General features: G+C 43.5%; 2 protein-coding genes across 13 annotated transcripts; both read left to right on the forward strand.

Annotated features, from left to right (window-relative positions):
• Positions 1 to 2312: 2312 nt before the first annotated feature.
• LOC117608503 (activator of basal transcription 1) lies at positions 2313 to 3807 on the forward strand. Its single transcript, XM_034333734.2, has 3 exons — positions 2313 to 2783; positions 2933 to 3122; positions 3198 to 3807. Exons 1-3 carry the CDS (start codon positions 2585 to 2587, stop codon positions 3475 to 3477), a joined length of 669 nt encoding a protein of 222 aa, XP_034189625.2. The 5' UTR covers positions 2313 to 2584; the 3' UTR covers positions 3478 to 3807.
• A 2016-nt stretch (positions 3808 to 5823) lies between these two features.
• ITP (ion transport peptide) lies at positions 5824 to 23715 on the forward strand. 12 transcript variants are annotated; one of them, XM_076691572.1, is made up of 5 exons: positions 8499 to 9012; positions 9529 to 14435; positions 18926 to 19470; positions 19932 to 20052; positions 21105 to 23715. In XM_076691572.1, the coding sequence occupies exons 3-4, from the start codon at positions 18929 to 18931 to the stop codon at positions 20050 to 20052; spliced, it is 663 nt and encodes a 220-aa protein (XP_076547687.1). In that variant the 5' UTR covers positions 8499 to 9012; positions 9529 to 14435; positions 18926 to 18928; the 3' UTR covers positions 21105 to 23715. The 12 variants fall into 12 exon arrangements, with proteins under 12 accessions (XP_034189622.2, XP_076547687.1, XP_034189619.2 ...); XM_034333728.2 differs by having other exon boundaries at positions 9529 to 10830; XM_034333724.2 differs by having other exon boundaries at positions 9529 to 10061.
• Positions 23716 to 24039: the final 324 nt, after the last annotated feature.

Consider the following 24039-nt stretch of genomic DNA (forward strand, 5'->3'; position numbering starts at 1 on the left):
ATTTGTTCGTTTTTAGGTCTTATATTTCGCTATTTTCGTCGGGGTCCCTGACACCCCGGTGGCGTAATAGTAGTATGCAGCGTCACCGGTACTTTGGGGTCTCAGGTACCCCGAATGCCGTAGTGTCGGTAAGCAGAGTGTCATCGGTGCTTCGGGGTCCCTGAAACCCCGGGTGCCAAAATGTCGGTATGCAAGCACTACCACCGGTGCTTCGGGGTTCCTGACACCCCAAGACGGTATCATGTCGGTATGCTGAGATAATCGCCGGTGCTTCGGGGTCCCTGGCACCCCGGATGCTATATTATTGGTATGTAAAGGCAGTCACCAGCGTTTCGGGGTCCTTAATACCCCGATATGATATCAGGTCCGTATGAAGAGGGCACTACCAGTATATTTTTTTTCCACAGTTTATTTAATTACTTCATTTATTTTTTTTTGCTTATTAAATAAGCTCTTCGAAGGGGAATAAGATTTATGATTATATCCCTCTTCTGGATCTCAGACGAGAACCCAATTTATTTTACTTTTTTCAGTTATTTATATAATTTTATCCTTTATTATAGGCCGAGGCCATCTCAGTATCCCTTACATCCCTGCGTTCCTTCCATTTCAGCATTCCTTACATCCCTGCATGCCTTATATTCCTGCAACGCTTAAATACCCCACTTTTTTTTTTTTTTTTTTTTTAACGTGGTGGAAATCTTCAGAAAGACACCTTCAGCCCCCCTGGGGAGGGGCCGCAGGTAGTGTGGGATTTTTACCCACTAAAACCACCACGGTGGCCTCTACTAGGGCGGTAGGGAGGGTCCTTTGACCCTCCGCCATGTGCCAAACTCCACCGACATCGGGGGCCACACCCGATGCCAGTACTACTCGGGCCGCGCGCAGTGGCCTAACGGAATTCCTTTACATCCCTCGTTCCGTTACATCTCTGCATCCCTTACATACCTGCATTCTTTTCATCCCTACATTCTTTTCATCCCTACATTCCTTTCACCCCTACATTCTTTTCATTCTTACATTCCTTACATCTCTTCATCCCTTAAATCCCTACATTCTTTTCATCCCTACACTCATTTCATCCCTACATTCTTTCCATCCCTACATTTTTTATAATAAATATAGAATGAAGACTGCTTCGAGTAAAGGTAAGTAAAGGTAAGTAAAGATAAGTAAAGGTAAGTAAAGGTAAGTACCGGAAAGTTAGTTTCTATTTTCGAGAATTTCGCGAAAATTTCGAAAAAATAGCGCCCCCTAGAGGCATAAATTCGAACTAAAATTCGATATCGAATCAGCGCCATCTGGTTTCGGAAAAAGGAACTAAACCTTGCTCAATTTTTGGCCCTCTGGCGGGAAAAATGTGAACTAAAATTTCGATGTCGAATCAGCGCCATCTGGTTTCGGAAAAAGACACTAAACCTTGCTCCATTTTTGGCCCTCTGGCAGCAAAAATGTGAACTAAAATCTCGACATCGAATCAGCGCTCTCTGGTGGCGAAAAAAGGAACTAAATTTGTATAAATTTGCAGCCCTTAGAGCCGCAAAAAATTCAACTGAATTTCAGGGAGGTACTGGGATGTATGGAATGCAGGAATATAAGTGATACAAGGATGTAAAGGATACAGGCAAGTAAGGGATGCAGGGATGTAAGGGATGCTGGGATATAAAGAAGGCAGGAATGTGAGGAATGCAGAGATGTAAGGGATGTAGAGATGTAAGGGATGTAGAGATGTGAGGAATGCAGAGATATAAGGAATGTAGAGATGTGAGGAATGTAGGAATGTAAGAGCAGCAGAGATGTAAGGAATGTAGGGATATAAGGGATGAAGCGATGTATGAATGTAGGGATGAAAGGAATGTAGGGATGGAAAGAATGTATGGATGAAAAGAATGTATGAATGAAAAGAATGTAGGGATGAAAAGAATGTAAGGATGAAAAGAATGAAACAGAAAATTTAAACGATTTCCGCCATACGTAACACGCCGATACGCTCTCTGTTGGGAAGGGTCCTGAGTATATTTTGCGCATGCGCACTACAATTATTTATTATAAAACAAACTTGTAGATAATTAAGAAATTATTCACTCACATACAATGAAAATGATATATTTGTAAATCACAAACAATTTACAAACGAAATACACCAAGAAAAATAAAAAATAATCATATTTTATTATTCCTTCCGGCTAGCTTCATGTAGGTATACGCAATTTAAACATAGTGCAATTTGAAACGCATTATATCTCTACCTTTGAAAGTTGCTTTTGACTGACTTTAAAAAAAAAAAAAAAGAATAGAATCAAAGGGAGTGAAAATTGGGTCTTTTTAAATGTAAATGTGCGATGCGGTAAAAGAGGAACTGGTAAAACAGGCACGATTATCATACCGGCTGTGCTCTCTGCACGCAGCATTTCATTTGGGGGTGTCTGGGGCCCCATAAATCCTGACTCTACAAAAGCAAATGCATGTTCAGTCTTTCGCATTTGTAGTCACTGCTGCTAGATACTTGTATAAACATATTATTCAATTATTTTAAAAAACGAATGTAGTATTGAGAAAACAGAAAGAAAAACCAGGGTTGCTTATGGAAAGTCAAACGATGGAGAACGTTGAAAACATGGAAAGTATGACAGAAGATGAAAACAGGTTGCAAGTAAAAAAACGAAAAAAGGGAATTGTGTATTTGTCTAATATACCTAAACATATGAGTATCGCGAAACTTCGCGAATTATTTTCATTGTACGGAAAAGTTGGAAGAATGTATTTACAGTTAGCAGAGAATGGTTAGTTGTCACGTGTAAAGCGAAAGATTTGAATTTATAGAAAACCTAACCTACGTTTGATATATATTTTACATAGTAAGGAAACATAGTTGTTCAAATAACTGATATTTTGAATAAATTTATGTACATTATAATCATTCTATTTTCAGAGTTAGCAAAAAATGGCAAAATAAAAAAGAAAAAGAAGATTCGCACGAAATCCTTTACCGAGGGTTGGGTCGAATTTGAAAGTAAAAAAATAGCAAAATATGTTGCAGCGACATTAAACAATACACAGGTTTCAAGCAAAAAGAAAAGTAAATTTTACGATGTTATATGGAATATAAAATATCTTCCGAGGTAAACAATTAGAATCGACATTTACACTTTCCCGAAATACCGTAAAAATACTTTCACAACGTACTTCTTTATTAGGTTCAAATGGATCCACTTGAGCGAACGTTTAGCTTATGAACGAGCAGTACGTAAACAGAAACTTAGAGCTGAGATTGCTCAAGCAAAGAGAGAAGCAAACTTCTTCGCTCACAATGTTGACAGAAGTAAAAAGCTACGAAAGAAACAGGCAGAAAATGGCATTAGTACTTTCGTACCACCAGTGATAAAGCAGAGGGACACAGATGCTGAGATTAGAAGGAAGAAGGAAAATGATGGTGTCACAGATAGAACAGGCTTCTTAAAATCCTTGTTCGGATGAAAAACCTAAAAGATAAAGTTGCATGTTGCAATCATATAAAATAAGAGACTCTTTTTATAGAAATAAATATAATGACAATCTATAGATGTTGGACTACTGTATATCAAAACCTTTTTTCTTTTCATCTTTCAAAAGGAACAAATAATAAAGCATGTATCTTTGATTTATCTGTACATGTGTCTATTGCTTTTCACTTGTAAGATGTGCCATTCGGCAACCGAGCCTTATAATGTATTTGCTGTGCTCTAAAAAAAAAGAACCACCCAGGGGATAGAGAAACTACGTCAAAGTTAGAGTTAATTGTATATTTTGGGTACAGTACCGATCAAATTCTTTTCGACGGTGAATTTACAAAAGGGGTGTACGTTGCGCATGTCGAAGGTCGCGAGGCATCTTGATTTGGCTAGTATTTTTCAACTTAATTTATAGTTGCTGATAATAGAGGCTCATTAGGCTCTATTGAAAGGAGTTGGGAAAAAAAAAAACGGTGGAACAGAGACAGAGCGAGGGAGAAAGAGGGAAGAAGGAAGTAAAGTAAAGAAGATGAAATAGGGAATGGATGGCTGTAAGAAATTTGTTCAGCACTGACGAAATGTCGATTCCGCCCCTCGACGATCAATTGGCTCAATTTAGACTTGGTTATTTTTCCGTCGATGAAAGAAGGTCAGTGTTTTGTTGCAACGCTTGGCGCCACAGCGTCGCCATGTACACGATCGTCTCCCTATATTCTTAATTCATATTTTCATTACCGTTAACCAACTCGAATAGTCTCCAACGGTGTAGATACGTCAAAAGGAAACCTCGATTCTCGATATATCGAACTGTCAATATGTAGGACGCTGATAGCGCTGACGTAAAGATGCTTCCGAATTTTTCCCTAGAACCAGAACACAATGGATTATGTTATTAAGTATTTTCTTAATAAAATAAAATACATTAATTATTTGTCTTTCCTTCGATACCCTTTTTACCATCATTCCTCTTCGAATTTTTCTAAATCCTCTAAATTGTGACACAGCCAGCAATTGTAAGTACGTGGGCTTACGTTCCTCCGCGACCCTTTGGCACCCACTGGTTCCAGTGAAATTCTACGGCACGTGTACTCGAGGCAATTTCTGCTTCTTATTCGTCGCCGTCGTTCCACGTGTATCCTAAAATTGTCGTTGATCAACTATGTTTTGTTCCCTCGCTCGACGCCCACAATTTCTCATTCTTTCCCTTGGCTGACATTCAAAATACATGTATCTACAATACAGGGTGTCCTGTAACTCCCGTTATTCCCGGAAATGGGAGATTGCTGGGGTGACTCTGAACAATTTTTTCCTTTACCAAAATGTTAGTTGAAGCTTCGTTTTTGAATTATTAACAAAAAACACTGGCCAATCAGAGCGCGCGCTTGATCACGAGAGTGATAGCTTTCAACCACGCTCGATTGCTTGTTGATCAGCTATTGAGGGATGCTTTGAAAGTTCAGGATCGGCACAATGACCCAGTGCATAACGCTTTATTCCTTTTGGATAATGAATAAAAATATCAAACACAGTTATTAAACGACTTATTAGTTTATTTGTTATTCATGAATAACGAGTAATTCTACATTATTCTTAACCCATTAACTGCCAAATTATTTAACATTTTATTTAATATAATCCTATTGCAAGTGATAAAAAAAAATATATATATATATTTATATCTCCATTTCGGGATCGTGGTAGCAAATGGGTTAATTTAAGACGTCGTAACATTTGCCGCACGCTTCCTGCAATACCCACGTTGTGCCAATGCGTTTGTTCACGACCACGATCGAGGGCGGTTGAGAGCCAACACTCTCGTGATTGAGCGCGCGCTCTACTCGCGCTCTGATTGGCCAGTGTTTTTCGTTAATAATTCAAAAACGAAGCTTCAACTAACATTTTGGTAAAGGAAAAAGTTGTTCAGAATCACCTCAGCAATCTTCCACTTTCGGGAATAACGGGAGTTACGGGACATGTTTGTTTAAGGTTAGATTACGCGTCCATGTTCGATCCGATAAATCGAAATCGTTCGAAACGATATGACTCGATTCGATTCCATTCGAATGAAAAAATGGAGGCGACGTATCGTCCAAAAATAGGTGGTAAAATACATACATGTGAAGTGATGAGAGATGAAAGCGAATCGAACACGTAAGATGATAAAAAAAGAGAAAATAAAAGTGAAAGAAAAGGGCCAATAAAGATGTAAGCTACTCGTTATTTGCAAGGAAGAAAATTGCAGACTCTATTTTTGCTTGTTCGCAATTAGGACCAAGGAGGTAGTAGTAGGAGGAACACCCGTCGTGAGAGGTAAGTACCTATATTAGACGCGGAACGCCGCGACGCTCAGATCAGAAGGATTCTGTTCGTTGAGCTGTTGCTGTCATATTGAAGAAAGACCGTATCGAGGTACATCTTTCGAGATATATCGCTTAACAGCACCTATACACTCTGTACATATCGCTATCTCGATCGGCAGGAAAAGTTTTGATTTTGGAGACTGTTGCACGCTAGAGTTGGCATTGTCTTTAAAAATCTAGGTTCGTCCTCGGTACCCAGTGTCGAGTGTCGAGTGTCGTATATCTGAGTGTCGAGTATCGCGTGTCGTGTCGTGTCGTGTCGTGTCGTGACTAGGAAATGAAGCGGCAAAACCGAAGGAAACGGGACAAGAGAACGAACGGCACAGGTTGAAATCGTTTAATCGGGTCGGATCGGATCTGATCGGGGCGGATCGGGTCGAGTCGGGTCGGGCCGGTCGGATCGGGTTGGGTCGGGTGACTTCGAGTTAAGTTTGATTATTTAATAGGTTAACTGAATTTTCAAAGCTGCGTTTTAATATATTTCTATCGAATAACAAGTAAATCGCGTCATCCAGGAAGAGAAGGAAATGTGCGAGTTCATTTCTCTGTTTGCCATTCAGCTTTCTTCCCCCGTCTTTTATTCTACTGTCCGCACAATTTATTCGTTCGTTTAGCCGTTTGTTGCCGCGTTTCGTTTCAAAGTTAGCGGCTGACCAACGAGCAAGTGTGACGGTCGTTTAACAAACGAATAAACGACAAGCAAGTTAGAGAATATGCGTCCAGTTGTCTATTCGACCGGCTAGCTTAAGAAAAAAAGGATCGAGCTCTCTCGCTTTCTCTGATCGTTCGTTTAATTTACATCAATTGCGCGTTGACACAGCGGCATAATAATGTACGTATCACGGGGGAAAGATGTTGATTTGCGCGCTTTTAAATCACTCGTGAACGTCCGAACAGCGTTCGGACTCGTTTGTCGAGATGATCCTTTATTAAGATTGTCGCGTATTTTATTTTAGCTAATTACGTTCGTTGAACAGAGATATTCCTGCGTAAAAGCTGAACGATGGATAAACATCGGTCGTCGGCGGAAAAATATGAAAAGAAAATCGGATCCATAATCCTTCGACCGATTTGTAAAGATGTTCTGAGAATTTTCTATAGAACTCGAAGGCGAGCTACTTTCCGTTTTCAGGAAACCCGTAGAGTTATTTATAGCACCGTGTCGTGATCCGTTTGTCGGAAAAGGGCATATCCGTCTTCCGCTCGTTTTCTCTTTTTTCTTATTCCGTATAACCGACATTCCCCCATTTGGGGAAACTTCGACGGTCGGTCACGGTCGAACTAAGTACTTATCTACCATAAAGAATTAGATCGTGTGTGGCATAATCCCTACGCTACAGGTAAATAAAGTAACCTTTTCATTGCGAGTGGGCAGACGGTTTACTGACGTGGTTCACGGTGTACGACAGTCGGTAGGGTAATAGCGAGGACGAGGACGAGGACGACGTCGGGGCGCGTATCGGGAGGCCGGGGCATCGGGCAGGGGGTAGGGGCCAGGGGCAGGGCCATGAGGAACCGAGTGATGGGAACGGCAAAGTGCGAAAGGGGTAGGAGACGGCGGTGGCGGCGACGGCGGCGTCACTGGACGGACAGAGTAGGCATCGGTGGAAGGGGATAGGAACGAACGGTTGTGTGTGAGGAACCTAGGCTGATCGTAGTTGTTTCGAGTAGCCGCTTGACTCGTACAGGAGGGTCTTTTTAACCGTCCATCGCGTTAAGTGGCAGTCGTAACAGAAAAGGATGACAAACCGAGTGCGTGCTTCGTAGCCCTACGCAACGAGTCTGCTCCCGAGTCAGTATACACCGTGATTGGTTACCCTGTACCGATGATTTGCTCTTTGCGCCGAATCATATAAATAAGTGCCGGTGTCGTATTTTTCTATTTTTCTATGCGCAACGTGTTTCTTCATCGAATTCACTGGTTCGTTCCTTCCCTGTTTTCGTACCAACCGGTTGCAAAAATCATTCGTATTCGAACAGTGAAAATACTTGGACGCATTCGTAGTGTAATCTTATCTCGTTACACACGGCGGATTGATTCGTCGGTGTTTGATAATCGGAATAAAGATTATTGGCAGTTGAGATCATCCAATTGAAAGTCGAGAGAAAAGGGGAAGGAAAAAACGATAACCACGATAAAGTTATAATAGAAGGAGGTGGCAGTAGAGGTGAAGGTGTTGACGGAGGCGGTGGCAGTGGCTGCGACAGAGGCGGAGGTGGAGGTGGCGGAGGCGGTGGTGGTGGCGAAGGAGGAGGATAAGGAGGGGACTGGGAAGGAGAATAAGCAAGTAACAGGAAAATGAACAAAAGGAGAAGGAGGAGAATAAAGAAACTTGGAAATTAACGATACAGTTGATAACTCCTAAAGAACTTCAAATGCATCAAGATTCGAGGAGACGAGGCTTCGATAGAGGAAAAGTAATCGTTTACCGTAGAAAGGTAAAGAATCATTTTTCGATGGTTCGTTTAATCGTTCGGTGAACCATTTGATTCGGCTCGTACCAGAAGATGGCTAACCGATGTTCAGCCTGACCGCGTGAGAAAATTAGTTGGAGCGTATGCACTGACTGGCACGGATACAGACATTAAACCTATCAGCTCGCCTCGTCGTTAACAGTCCTTGGTCGATGTACGGGTACAGTTCGATGTTATGCAACTGAAACAATAGGAAAAATTCCGAAGTAGACGAAAAGTAGATGAGAAAAAGTGTGAAAAAGTGGTGGTGAGAAAGTGGCCTGTGGTGTTGTACGAACAGTTATTAAGGGGAGACAAAGGGAGAAGGAAAGGAGACGAAATTAGGGTAAAAAGTAAAAAAAAAAAAGCAGACGAGATAAGGCAAGGTTGTGCGACGCGACGCGTGTACCGTTTGTAAATTGTTACCACCGCTTTGTCGTAACCTCGTTGGAAGGAGGGTCGATACCACCGGTCGAAGAAAGATGAAGCTATCTTGAATTTTCAAAGGATCAGTGGGATTTCGATCCAGCTTTGATTTATCGAGGGAGATGAAGCTACCGGCGCGTACTATTCACCATGGGGGACAACGACCGTCGACGCGCTACGAGAAGCCGTGTCAATTTTCCGATCTGTTACGTGAGTTTCGAGAACGAACGTTCACGAGAAACTGATAGGAAGAAAAAATCGATCGGCTCCTTAGTGGAAAAGTAAAGAACCAATGATAAAAATCATCTTCTGGAATAGAATCTCTAAATTCTCATCTTTATTCTTCATATTTTCATTGATACGTTCTCTTTTATCCTTTTACTTTGCTTTATTGGCTTCCATTTACCACTTCCGGGTCCGATTCGCGTTCAAAGAAGCAATCTAATTTCCTCGTAACTCTGAATAAAATTAACTCGGTTCTAGGAAAAAGACAAAGTTCGATTGGTTTGCCGAAACTACTTTTCCCTACACGGCATACCTACCTAGATCCGTGTAGAAGGTAAAATGATGCAATCGATTCGGGTCTGTTGTCGGTTGATGCAACCGTAACTCGAGTTTACGTGAACCATGACGAGACAGTTTTTCCAAAGTAGTTCGATGCATAACTAACAACTGATCCACGGGTATTTCCGAATGCATAGCAGGCATTTTTTCGCGCTTACTTCTAAAAGAATTCTAAAAGCAATTACCGCAAATCGGTACGACGCGTCGATATACTGATTTAATTTTCCCATTAGGAAATGGCGGGTAACAAATGACACGGAATAAAATGGCAGAAAAGAGGGAGAGCGTCTTCGGCCACCATGTTTGATATTCGTCGGTTAATTACCTACGGAGGCATTTATCGAAGAAAATGGTGAAACGTAAGGTATATAAAAGGGAAACGAGGGAGGCTGGAATTGTATAAGAGTCGGTGGTGATGGAAGCGAACGTGGAAGTGGAGATGGAGCTAGAATGATCGTCGACGGTGACAGAGGTGGTGGGAAAAGCGATAGTAGAAGCGAAGGTGGTGGTAGAAGCACGGTCGGCGACGGTAGTACTGATGACGAAAAAAAAAAGAAAAAAGAAAGAAAGAAAAAAAAAACGCAGGGGGGAGTTTATAGAAACGCGGAATTCCAATTGGTCAGCGATTCGAGCGATCGTAGGCACACGGTTAACGTTGGTCTGAAACATTAACGAGTGACGCGGTCTCTTAGCGATCTTAGCGAAAGAGAAATCGAATGAGATAGAAAGCATCGGTGAAGACCCGATGAATGGGATAATTGAAGAGGTACGTTGGTAAACAACTAGAAAGATATATACCTATATATAAATAGAAAATAGACGGATGAATAAAGATTGAAATAGAAGCAGAGGCGACGACGCGACGGTGTCGAAGCCGGAGCTGTAAGGGGTGGGTGGTCGAGGAGGCGGGCGGGCGGGCATTCTGCCGCGCGCGCCTTTCTCGAGATCGCGATACCACAGTTCCGCGGTGGTACTTGTCTCGCGTGTTTCCTTCCGCGACGTTTCAGGAACTACATCGAAGAAGGAAGTGTTTTTCAGTGTAAGAAAACAATTTGAAAATATGCTGTTTACGATTTTCGATACTATTTAACAACGATTGATAATAAACAAAAAGTTTCATCGTGTGCGGTCGGGAAAAGTTTTCTTCCAATTTGAAATCTACCACGAAGAGGGAGAGTGATCGCGAACGAACACCATCGGGCGTGACGGGAGGGGACGAAGGAAAGGAGGAAGAAGAGGAGCAGGAAAGGGCGGGAGGGAGGGTGGGCGGTTGGTAGAAAGGGCTCGAGGGGGTAGAAACAGTGAAAAGAAGAGAGTGCGAAGGATAGGGTGAAAAGAGTGTAAAGAACGACAGAGAGAACTGTTCCATCGAAAGTGATAACGTGAACCTACGGGGAAAAGAATAGGCTGTGATTTGTGATATTGAAAGGAAGAGAAACTTGGGATACAGAAAAGGGGGAAGAAGTGTAAGATAATTTCGAACAGAATCGAAAGAAGCGGCAAATTCGATAGAAACGAGAGATCACGTTTACAATGTAAGTGTAAACGTACAGCATATTTACAATACGCGTGACAGTGCGTAAAAGTTTTCTTTTCCGACTTCGGAAAGGAGGAGGATACTCAATTCGATCAGTATATATTTTTCATTTTTCGTTCGCTTAAACTAATTTACAAAAATCGAGATCAGACTAACAAACTTTCGATCGGTCCTATAATCGTACCGATCGTTCTTGGTGCCATGTAAACACACGCGCGATCAGGAGGATTCGACACTGGAATAAAAATGGTGGCGGCTGCGCTTTCGCCTCTATTCCTCGATCTTCCCGCTTATTTTCTTTCTCTTCTTTCATTCTATTTTCTCCCTAACCGCGTTTATTCTATGCAGAAACTTACGTAAATAATCATAGTTACTTTAGAGAGTCCTCTTTGTTAGTCCTGATCAATCTGTCCAATAGACGGAACGAATTTGAACGTTTATTTAAAAGATCTTTCGATAGACAATTGATTTGGTATGATGATCGAAAGGAGGTTAGTCGGTTGGAAGAATTAAAACGGAGTCGTGTCGCGCCGTGCCGTGCCGTCTCCGAGAAGGTTAACGAAGAAGAACGGGAAGCACCGAACAGTCTCGTTGCTAGAAGGAGAAAAAGACAGAGTGAGGAAAAGAGAAAGAGCCGGTCGCTGGTGGAATAAACGAAAAGGTGAAGAGAAGATAGAGAACGAAAGGGTGCAAGGGGGCTTCTATCTTTAGAGTTCATTCAGGGAATCTTTTACTCGGGGCCGAGCGAGGGCCAAACACGACACCAGTTGACTCATGCACGAAAGAGCAACATACATACGAGGAAGTAAGAGGCAAAACAGATTCAACACAGTGTGTTCTCTGGTTAGATGCATCGCGATTCTTATTTGCTTCGAGAGCTGCAACAAAAGCAGATACCAAGGAATTACATTTAATTGTATAAATAACATTTCTTGATGGCAAATACCATAAATGCCATCTTACGGAGAAATGGAAAAAGGATAATATCGAATTAGTGCGAAAGGAACTTGAGAGAAGGTAGGAAGAAAATAGAGAAAGGGAAGATATTGAAAAGAAAAGAAAAAAAAAAAAGAATTGCATACCTGTAATATTATATAGTAGAGATAAAGAATGACCGAAGAAGCGAAAGAGTAGGAGGAACTGAGTACAACAGCCACCTGTAGCTCGCAGCGACACGCCTCTCGAGAAATTCACTGAGCGATGCGCGCGCGCTCTCGACTTTTCTACCAAACGAATAGGGAAATAAGGTTTTATTGCGTTAATCTTGTCGTCTCGCGAAAGAACTTCAGACGCGATCAATCAGACACGGTTGTTCGAGGAAAAGGATTAAACCGTGGCCGGTGAATGTTTGTCGGTAACGGTTTCGACCGTTAATTGGAAACTTAACGTTTCGTGAAAGTTGCGTCACTATATAGGTATTATTAGTGTATTCGAAAATACCGCGGCGGTCTTTTCTTAGATCGGTGGTTGCCGCGCGGTCAAGTTGTACGCTCACTCGAAACTATTTAAAGAGAACGGAATGAATTGAACACTACGGCCGTTTTACAACGGTTCGTGTTACGAGCCGAGCCAGAGCAGCGATTAATAATCGCATTAGATCGTGGTGTAACGCCCCTTTCGAACAAGAACTGGGGTCCTTGCCGTTTGATATTAGTCTCTCGAAAACAGAACAAAGAAAGATTCTTGCCCGCATTTCGTATAGTTTTCAACTCGAAACTATTTTCAAATACCAAACAGTCGGGCGTGAACGATTAACGTTTGAAATAATTACTGCCCGATGTACCTGCTTGCGATAGTTTCACGTTCAAAGATCCGAAAGATCGAGATCACGTTTCCAGTCGGTAATTTACCGAAAAAACTCATCGACGATACTTTGACCGACAGAAGAATGATACGGTTGTCCAAGAAAGAGAAAAAGGAATAAAAAAGAAAAGGGAAAGGAAGGGAAGGGAAGAGAAGAGAAAGGAAAAGAAGGTGTATGTCGAGTATCAAGAGAAAACACAGCGAAACGTGCGGTGCAAGATGCGGTGAAGCGAAACGAGAGAAGCAAAAGACGAAGAAAGGCAACCGAGTTGTAACGCGAACCATAGGACGCCAAGCTGTCTGTCGGAACGCTGTTTTGCGCCCCACTACGACCGTTCGACGCTAATATCCAATCGCGACGTTGCCTGCCAGCACCGACTGCTCTCCTCTTATTTTTCCTCTCACATTTTTTCCCCCTTTTGCTCTCATTCCTCTTCGTCTACTTTCTGCTCTTATTTCTCCTTTTTCCTTTTTATTTCTCTTTCTATTTATAATCGCGTGCTCCCATCAAGCTTATCACTTGCTTGTATGCTTTTGATTCCCGTGGTTCGGTCGATAGGTTTCCGGTAGCGCGGCCTCCATCGATCCGCTGTCGATAATCCGATCTATATCGAAACGGGTATTAATAACCGATTACGAATAAGGGATCATAGGGAGGAAAAATAAAAGTGTGCTGAGGCAAAGATAGAACTATGGAACGATACTTGAACGTCGAGATAGTTGGAGCACGGAGATCGACGGAGTAGAACGACGGTAATGCCGACCACCACAGAGCTGGCTTTGTCCTACATACGGAGTATGCTTTTGCACTTCTCGAATCTAACCGGCAGCCTCCTGAGCAGCTGGATCGCGTAAATAAATCGTACGATACTCCCCTCGCGAGCTTCCTCTTAGCCGCTGAAGCTGGAGAGAACCATTCCAGGCATACCGAGAAAAAGACCGCATCGGCACTAATGCCCGCAAGGTCTGGAGAAACAGTAGCCTCACTGTCGGCAACTCTCCGTGTATTCCTATACTTTCACGCGAACGCGTACTCACTCGTTGTCTTTATTAAAGAGCACCCGGACGTCACCGGTGACGGGCTTGTGTTATGACAACTATGAATTTGAGAACGATCTGTTTACGCGTCGGCACATATAATATTCTCCGGGAATAGAATACTCTGCGAGACTCTCGGAGCGCGAGAGCGAGATGGAGAGAAGGAAGGGCGAAAGGAAAGGCAAGCCGTGCACGCGGGTATAAAGCTCAATCCAGGCGACACACCTGTTGAGCATTCCTTCGCAAATACCCGCGCGTCGACTACGTGCATTACATACGAAGTTGTACACGAACGCAGCTGTGCTTGGCTTGGCTTCACTTGGCATGGCATGGCTTGCCTTGCCTTGCCTTGCCTTGCCTTGCCTTGCCTTGCCTTGCCTTGCCTTGCCTTGCCTTGCCCGCTTTGCTTCGCCTTGTTTCGCCTTCCTTCGCCTTGGACACAGACAGCTAACCAGAAAGCCCATCTATTCCACGAATTTCATGGAAATCAATTGTATTCTTCTTCTCGAAGGATTCGATTCAGCGAGCACTGCTCGATTCCAAGAAAATTTTTCTACTTAATCTTTGCAGGATGAAACGCAGCTCGTGCCGCGCGTTTCATCTGAATTAAATACCGCGATCGGTATCGAGGCGAGTTTGCGCGCTAGTACACCGCGAGCTTTCGTCGAACGCGTACAATTTAGCTGATCGTTAATTGGCGAGAAACGCGTGTGTCGTTTAATTCCTCTTGTCTTCGCGAAATTCTCCTAAATTACCATTCTCGTAAGTGGCTCAAGGTTAATAGCTGTTAAGCTTACTCACTCGTGATCAAATCAGTCTTCCCCGGGAAAAATGCTGATGTCCCGGGTTCTCACCCTTCTCCGTAGACAGCTACGGGGAGAATGACGGTTAGGGAAGGGGACTCCCATATATATAGGGCTGTGACGGACCACCAATTGAGTATAAACGTACGCGCGGGAAAATTTGAATTAACATTTACTTTGTTGTTCGTACTTTCCAGTTATACATTAAATTTTCTAATATTTTATAAGTGAAACTTATATTATTTAATATCAACATTGTCGAAATTAAAATTTTAGGAATTCCCGCTTAACCTGTGCCGCCATTTTTCCCTAGGAAAGTCTGATACGATCGCGAGTACGTACGTATCGAAGCTCGATTAGATAATTCGATTATTCTCGAGAATGGAAAGCATTCTCGTTGACGTCGCCGTTGACGCAACGATATATAAACGAGAAACGCGAAAAAGAAGAAACATGCGGCATCGGTCGCTCGATTAATGACTTTGGAGACTATTGGATTCGCTTAACGTTTAATCATCGTCCGCCGTTGGCATAGGTTAATAGGACTGTCCTTATGTAATTAACGCGAACGATTGACGTCATTGGCTCCTCTATTTATGTAGTCTCTGTTCGATGAATCGACGAATCGCGCATCGTACGTATTTCTGTGTTCTCATCCTGACGTTCGATTCGTAGTATCCAGTTGTTTCTACGAAAACGTTATGACGCTAGAAATGCTTTTCATTCTTCTTTTTTTGCTCCGCGCTCGTTCCGAGTATTAATTGCAACGGGTAAAAAATCGAGAGGCGAACAAATGATTTTCCGCCTTTTCGAAACGAGTATACCTACGCTTAGTAGCCCGCATCGGTGTGTTTGCTCGCTTAATTGCTTCGGCGATTAGGGAATTTTTTCAATCGAAAAATCCGCGCGGTTTCCATTTTATGGAAATAAAGAGAGGAAAAAAGGAAAAGAGATGACGAAAGCAAGAGGAAAGAAATGAAAGGAAGTAGGAGGAGGATGAGAGGCTCGGAGTCTCGCGTTTGGAATCGCATATAGATTCCCCACTTCTGTCGACTCAGCCTTTTCCTTCTCGTCGAGGTTACAAACAGCATCTGTACACGTCAGAGCACACCTGGGTGGTGATCTCGTGTATTAAATTATCGTCGTGTTGATCTTGCAAGCGAGCAGGAGATCGTTAGTTTTACTCCAAGATCCCGCGATCGAGGACGCCTCGATTCTTCGTCGTCCATTCAACCCGCCTATCTCTCCTCCTCCTCAAGTTCTTCGCCTTCTCCGCGTCCTTCTCTTCACCCCACCCCTCTAGCCAATCCTTGCCCTCCCATTTTCTCTCTCTCTTATTTTCTTCTCTCTTGTCTTTCCCTCCTCTCGTGCCCCCCCCCCCCCCCCCCCCCCCTCAACCTCAGCCCACCTCTTTGATCTTCGATCGTGACCAGATAACCAGCACTTTCGCGGCACTTTCAAAGTACCTCTAGCTAACGTGTATACAAGCCTGCCAGAAAGTTCTCGAACCTCCTCGTCCGCGAGATAGAATAGGATGGGAAAGAATAGGACAGAATACCTCTCTCTTCTCCTCTTACTTCTGGTAAGTCATAATCTCCCTCTTTGCTTAATCTCTTTACGACGTCCAATTACCGCCTTATTTATCCTGCGATTAGCTGATATTCACGTAACGCTGTGAAAAAGAAAAAGTGAAGATGAAGGCGCAAAAGGAATTGGCAAACACGGTTGAATATCGTGGATATAAATATCGTTTGGGTAGTTCTCGCTTCGTCCTGCCACCTCGTTGTCGCTTGATTTACGATTTCAACCCGTCCTTACTTCTCCCTCTTCTCCCTCTTTTCTGACTCCCTCCAACTCGCAGGCATGATTGTTTCGACCCTATGTATTAAATGGAAGGAAAAATTAAGCCGTGTCGCGTGTATCGGTAAAATACTGCAAATTGGGCTGGATGATGGGAAGGAAAAGAAAAGGGCCAAAAGGGGTTGAAAAGGGTAGAGAAAGCCGTGTACCTGAGTGTACACACGGGTTACGTATGTGGTAGGGAAGGAAGAAAGTTAAAGTCGGACAAAGTCAGGCACCGATCAGGGAGGTGCACGCGCGGTCCTAGCGAGGAGGAGGTCCCTCCTGAGCTCGTCGAGCAACTCCTTCTCACGATTGAGTCATCCGACAGAGGAAAAGGACCACCTGGCGTGGAGAGGCAACGATTCATCTAACGATATGGAACTGTTTCGCCTTGTACCTCCATCCTCTTATTCCCATCAACCAGACTCGTTTCGACTGGATTTTATTCGACTTTTCTCAGACGATGTTCTCACATTATCGCCCTTTCTCGTTCGTCTTTATTTATCGTTCGATTTTTTTCATCACGATAGTTTGTCAGGGCATTTGGGTGGTGTGGGTCGAGGGGGGATGAAATCGATCCGTATGGTTCTTATAAAAAATCCAGAAGGGCGAGGCGTGCGAGACGGTGAGCACGTACCGATGGAAAGTTTGCATTTGCTCGGGGGGGTAATCGTTCGATCGGTATAACCAGAGTGACTGGGATAACAGCGCACGACAGAGTCGTGAAGCGGTGCCGAAGGCTGTATAGTTTTTTGCTATGGGGGATTTACAGATTGCACACCTGTGCGTAGCTTGGCCGAGGAAAGACCTCACCTGTCGAGCAACCGGTCTCCATTGACTTTTTCTTCGTTTACGTACACTCGCGTTGCTCGTTGCTCTCCCGCCTGACTCGCCGCTATCTGCTCTTCATCCTTTTAACCCTCTGCCTCTATCGACGTCCATTCTCTGTTCTAGTTCTTTCTTACCACCCTTTGCTTTCGAATCGATCTAAAACCGATATACATATACCCAAGGACTTATTTTCGCTTTTCAACCAGGTGGGGGAGGTGTCGTTTGTGTAGTCACTCGTCGAAAAGTAGTTTTCGTTCGAGTCACGAATCGACGCGTGTTGTTTTTACGAAACGTAAAATTACAAATGTACAAGAAGTTGTTACGTATCGAGTCGAATACGTAACATCTGTTCGGCAAACGATCTCGGCCGATCGGATTTCACTCGACGAATCGAAGGTATCGAGGTATGGCAAATATGTATTCTCGATGCGTATAATATCGCAGGACTTATTGGCGAACGATTAACAGTTGACGGAGTTTCGGGTTGGAATTCGATGGTAACATAGGGCATGGCGAATCGTTGACGAAAAATCGGTCGAATAACAACGAGCGACTTGTTGCAAACGAGCGATAAACGATTCCCGACAGATGGTAATCTATGATCAACGATCGACGGCTGACGGGTCCGCTAGTCGATGGTTGATGATCAGTGATGATACTCTGAGAAATCCGTTGGGCGGTCTTTAACGATCGAGACTGAACGACTTTAGAGGCAAATTATCAGGCCGCAGGCAATTACCAGGTGGGGGGTTCGATATAGAGTGGAGCGGTTTGAGAGTTCCGAGAATCGGTCGTGGCTAAAAATAAGATCCCACCCGGGAGCAGTGATTATGTTCCGAAAAAAGAGAACTGGGCGAAACGCTCTCCTCGGCGTGTGCAGGTGCCGCCGATGAGACGAAGAAAAAAAAGAAAAAGAAAAAAGAACGAACGAGAAACCGTCGTGCGTTCGAGAATCTCGCATTGCCCCGCATCGCCGCGAGAGTAAGTAAGAGGGGCCCCATGGTCTCGCGCGCATTGCTATGCAGTACCGTGCCATTCCGTGCTGTGCCGCGTTCCGCCGCGGCCCGCCGCCCTATCTCTCTCGTTCCATTTCGTTCCGTTCCGTTCCGTTTCGTTCCATTCTGTTCCATTCTATTCCATTCCGTTCCGCGCCTTTGCCGTGCTTCGGCTCGGCTTAATGAAGTTGTCGGTTCAGGACGTTTACAGGTGGGGTCTACCTGCGTGTGGTCCATTCACAGGGACTGCCGCAGGACTGGTTAGGAGCGGTTAACATCTTTACTTTTACCCTCCTTGGATCCGCTTTCGAGATGCTGTGCGTTCGAGCGAGACCGATCCTCGTTGTCGTCACCGTTGTCGCGCAGTTGTTTGTTACCGTCGTTGCAGAGTGGCAGGAGGGCGATTCGCTATTACGCTCGCTACGAAGCGACCGGTGATAGACTTACGAGGAAGGGGATTATTCGGGAGAGTAGGGACTCTGAAACGTACAAGTACGTATGGGCTCGTACGATGCCTCGAGAAACGTTGTAGTACCTATATACCACTGCGTGATACCGTGAACCGATCGTACGTATACGAGGACCAACGATCGTTACGTTCGATAAGGATTTTTTATCCTAGGCTGACACCTGACCGTCCCGTGTTCGCAAGCTCATCCTTCTTCCGATTCTTCGATGACACACTTTCTTTTCTATGCTTCCCTTCCCTTCTATGTCCGCGCGATCTCTTTGGTCTGTTCGTTTACCATCGGTAAGACGATTCGTTTTTCTTCTTTTACAGACTATGCATCGACAACAGAGACTCCCGTCGCCATCGTTACCCTCGTCGTCGTTATCGCTGCCACTTTCAACGTCCCGGTCGTCGGTCCCGAGCGTGTCGCTGTCGACGACGACGTCGTCACCGGTGACGGTAGCCGCGTCAACATCAGCGTCATCCTCGACGCCGCCGTCGCAGCCGTCTACCTTCTTGTCGTCTACGGCGACGTGGCCTACGTCGAACCAGCCGTCGTACTCTTGGAGCGTGCAGCAGACGTCCTGCTCGAGGTTATCCTCGTTACCGAGCGAATCCTCGATCGGTTCGACCGTGTCGATACCCTGCCCGAGATTGGTCTCCGTGTTGGCTTGGTCGGTGACTTTGTTACTCGTCTCCTCTTGCATCGGTCTGACGGATGCTGGGATCTTGAACGGGCATCCATTGGGTAAAAGGTCGTTTATCGATATCCAATGTAAGGGTATATACGACAAGAGTATCTTCGCTCGGCTGGATCGTATCTGCGAGGATTGTTACAACCTATTCCGGGAGCCTCAGTTGCATCAACTGTGCAGGTAATTCTATGACAATTCTTCTATATTTACCTACTATTGTTCTTGATGTCGTTCAATCGCGAGACACCCTGCGCCGAGGCTTTTGAAACGCGTTTCTTAACGCGGCTAAATTGCGTTTTCGCGCGTTCACTTTGCAACTACGGTTGCGTTTAAACTTGGTTCCTAGCGCGCCTTTCTCTTCTCGCGGTAGAAACGTTTCTCCGTTGTTCCATACCCGCGTTCCTTCGGTCAACGCTCGCGTTTCGTCCGAAATTTCTCTTCAACATTTATCAGCGAACGCACAATTAACGATCGTGAACTCGTCCAAGGTTCTAGAGGAATCTGCTCGGTCGCCGGGTGGTCTCGATCGGGACCGTATCTCGTTCGTTTTCAGTGGCCAGATCGAGGACGAACCCGCAAGAACACGGCAACGAGTTAGCCGCGTCCACTGTTTTTGTATATTCACCTTTTCTTTTTTCCAGGAAAAACTGTTTCACGTCAGACTACTTCAAAGGATGCTTAGACGTGCTATTGCTGCAAGATGAAGTAGAGAAGATCCAAACGTGGATCAAGCAACTTCACGGAGCGGAACCCGGGGTTTAGGTAGCTTCTTTTTTTACGTTTATGATTTCATTTATGCTTATTTTTCTTTCCTGCCTTTACGCATATACGTATTACGTTCAATTTTAACGCGTTCTCTCGATCCTTGCAACACCCCACAACCCGCCATCGCATTATTTCCCTGTTCTCGACCAATTTACCATCGTTTCTACGCGAACACTTATAACAATTATTATTCGATACTTTTCAACCTTCTAACCTCTACTCCTCCACTCCTTCCGTACCCTTTCTTCGACTGTACGTTTGTTTTCGTTGCTCCTCGGCTAACTCTATTTCCCCCCGAGTCTACGTTTCTACTTTACCGACCGAGCTCCAGCTTATTTTCCGAACCGTGCGGAAAACGATTCTCCTTCGACGTCGTTCCAAGAAATAACGAGTCAACGAGTCAACGCGCGTGATACGCGAGATTCGCGCATGCTGTACACGTCATTAGGTAATTGTCAGTTGATTTCGTATTAATGCGCAATCTCGATCGATATTACCATGCGGTTTTTTTTTCGTGGAATCGCGCGTATCGTTCGATCGGTATACGGGTCACAATTTTAAACGGTGCCCTGGGTGGCTGCGGTCGTGGACAAACGTGCAACTTGCACACCGAACCACTCTCCCATTCCCCCTCTTTTTACCCCACTTTTTGCGTCTATTTTTTTCTCGCAACGCTACGAGAAAGTTTTGTTTTTGTTTTCTTTTTTTGGTCCGCGTTTTCGCGTGTTTTTCGAGCCGACGAATTTTGCAAGGTGTATTTTTCAGAGTACCAAACACCGATCGCCGATGGAAATGCTCCGGCATTGAAATATGTTTTTGCAACGATTAAATATTTTTGCAGGTTCTTGACGAAGATGGCTGGTGCACCTTTTTTTTTTGCTTCCAGCCTCGTCGCAGTTGGAGAACGATAATTTTTTGACCGTCTCTCGCATAAAAATTTTTCCGGATTACTTACGCGATAACGTGCGAGAGACACCGCGAGGAAGAACCTTTCCAACAGATATGTCTATTTATTAATGTCCGTTTGTTTGATGTTCCCGCGCGTTTAGGCAAGGCTGCTTTGGTACGCAATACTTTACCAGCTGCATTCAAGCGTTGCTGCTTGAGGATGAGAAGGAAAAATTTGAAGAGATGGTCGAGTACCTAGGCGGCAAGAAGTAAGATAAAACGAGAGAGAGACGCGCCTTTCATTGCGAACGTTTTCCATTCGCAACATCTACGATCACGACGATTCCAACGACAACATCGACGAGGAACAACGAACGAGACCAGAAACGAGATACGAGATACCAGATACCAGATACGAGATACCAGATACGACAAGCTATCGACTTCCAACATTAACCATCCTCGTAACTGTACGGAGAATCTTGGATACAACAGCATTCGTTAAATATTTCGTTCACGCTTCCTTCTTTTTGTCACGTTCGATCCATCGAACACGCACCTAAACTGGGGATTCACGAGTGGGGCCGCATAATCGTACGTACCTTCTTTGTTTTATTCGGAAACGCAACGATACATTAGGTGAACGCGAATGCGATATATATTCGAATAGACCGGAAGAGAGATCGATGGATCGATTTTTAATTTGACGCTTTTGAGGTTAGAGTTGAAAGTTTAACAGCGGTCGATACAGTTGTATTCTCTTGTTTACGATCTTTTTCCTCGTCTCGGTTCCGTGAAAAAAGAAAAAAGTTGCGTGTCTCCGAAACACCGATACAAAGCGGTATTAACGAATTCTGCACGCCTCCACCCCGGCCCTCGATAAAACCCATCTACGAATCTAGTCGACAGAATATTTGCGCTCGCGTATTGCGCCTTTTGTCTTTTTATCCGATTTATCCGATAATTAATTATTTTTACGTCGAGTATCGTCGCTCGTTATTGCGCCGATTATTATTTTTTATTTCTTTTTATATACCGCTATATACCTAATTCCTATAGAAAGAAAACAACGATCATACCTTATGCGTTACTTATACACGATGCATCTGTTTATCCTTTTTCCCTTTGCCGAAATTGTCATTGGAAAAACACTTGCGGAAACGAACGATCCTGGACGAGACTTACGTTTCGTACGCGCGACAGTCAGATCTACGGTTATGCAACGCGACGCGAATTTCATTCCGATGTAGAGTGTTACCGATCGGAGAATCGTTAACTCGATTGGCAAGAAAAGGGCATTGAAAAATCGCGATTATCACGCACGGGCTACTTTTTTAGCATCACTTATATTTCTTCAATTACCACCATCATTAATATCGTGCTACTATATAGCACACTCTACTATTCCTACTTCTAACCCTTACCGCTATCTCTCGAACATCGATATTATCGATACTGTCGATGGGCTCTCTACTTACCAAGTTCTCTTCGTACCTTCATCATGGCGTCGAAAATTTTAACTTCAAAATTCGAACACCTTGATCAAAACTACTATAATTATTCGCTTACTATAAATTATCCACTTCTTTCCATCGTTTCATATGCACTTCCTTCCACTAACCCCTCGCACCATTACTATCGTTACTATTATATCATATTATTTTATATTACGTTATATAATATTGTATTGTTAGTTTATAGTATACTTATTGTTGTTACAATTTGTCACGATATCGCTACGACGAACTCCGTGTTCATTTCAAAATATGTTTAGAGAAAGGAGAAACAGAGAAACGAAATCGAACGGACGAGCGACAGATCCGGTGTCAATGAAACGACCGATGCACACTGGCGCTCGTAAGTGTGAGTCGAACGATGAACGGAGTACGTTACCCGTATGTAGTAGACGCGTAATATTTATTTATTTCTTCACATTCTTTAGTTTCGAGAAGGGCGATCGTAAAGCGGTCATAAAACTTATCGACGAATGTTCTTCGACGCGATTCTATCGTGTCGTAAGAGAAATGAAAAATGAAAAAGAAAAAAAAAAAAATATGCGGCGATAGAACGCGGCGTCTATCGTTTTTCGCGTAACATTGTGTATTATTCGTGCTCCAATGGATGATCTCTGACTGTCTTGCAGGAATCGTTAGTAACTGGCCGATATCGAGATTCCTTTTTTAATGTTATCGAATATTATTTAAGATTCTAACGCATTCCCAGTTTAGGGAATTACGAGCATTCCAAAATCAGTATTGAACCTCATTCCGACACCGTTCCAGAATCTTCTTGTCGACGCGTATTCATTTTGTTTCTACAGCTGCGCACCAGCACTTTGCCGAGGAATGCGAATCATTTTTCGATTGAAACCGAACAACCGCCAAAACCCTTTTACCTTTTACTCTTTCTTCGTTCCCTTTCCTTTTACCCCGTTCTTTTCTCTTCTCTAGTTTATCAACTTGTTCGTGTTTTGCGTCGGCATTACCATTGTTACGCTTTCGTGATGCGCAGGTAGAAACGAAAAGTGAAACGGCTAAGAATGCGTATACTATCCAATTTGATTCTTGTACAATTCTATATATATAGATATATATAGATATATAATGTATATTATATTGTCTTATCGCATGTATATGCATACAAGAAATGCGTACACGCGTTTCATGTACCTAAGCGATGTGTACGTTACACGTGTGTGTACGCGTATGATTATTGACACGAATATTTAAGTCTATTCTTGTTTTGCGTGAATAAAGATGATTCAAAAATCAACGTTTCATCGTCCTTTCTTTTCTCCCAAAAATAATTATTTCCGGCGTTCAATTAATCCGTTTTTTTTTTTTACAATTAATTTAATTACAATCAATAGATTCGCTTTACAATTGAAAAACAATATGTTTCTTGGTATATTATACATATACGATATACAAATCAATCATAGTGTTCATTCGTCTAGTGAAAAAGCACTGATTTTGGAGTCCAAGTTTAACCTTAGCAAATATCATAAATCTAATTATTTAATAAAAGTGTTAAATTAATTAACATAATCATCTGATAAAAGCTTTAGAATGTTCAATAATTTATTTGAAATTACAA

The sequence above is a fragment of the Osmia lignaria genome, chromosome 2 (genome assembly GCF_051020975.1).
Source record: "Osmia lignaria lignaria isolate PbOS001 chromosome 2, iyOsmLign1, whole genome shotgun sequence".
Taxonomy (NCBI): Eukaryota; Metazoa; Arthropoda; class Insecta; order Hymenoptera; family Megachilidae; genus Osmia; species Osmia lignaria.

Coding starts and splice junctions, on each gene's coding strand:
- LOC117608503 (XM_034333734.2), top strand. CDS start 2,585: ATGGAAAGTCAAACGATGGAGAACGTTGAAAACATGGAAAGTATGACA. Junction 2,784..2,932: donor TTTACAGTTAGCAGAGAATG/GTTAGTTGTCAC, acceptor TTCTATTTTCAG/AGTTAGCAAAAAATGGCAAA. Junction 3,123..3,197: donor AATATAAAATATCTTCCGAG/GTAAACAATTAG, acceptor CTTCTTTATTAG/GTTCAAATGGATCCACTTGA.
- ITP (XM_034333720.2), top strand. CDS start 18,839: ATGCTTCCCTTCCCTTCTATGTCCGCGCGATCTCTTTGGTCTGTTCGT. Junction 19,471..19,931: donor CAGTTGCATCAACTGTGCAG/GTAATTCTATGA, acceptor TCTTTTTTCCAG/GAAAAACTGTTTCACGTCAG.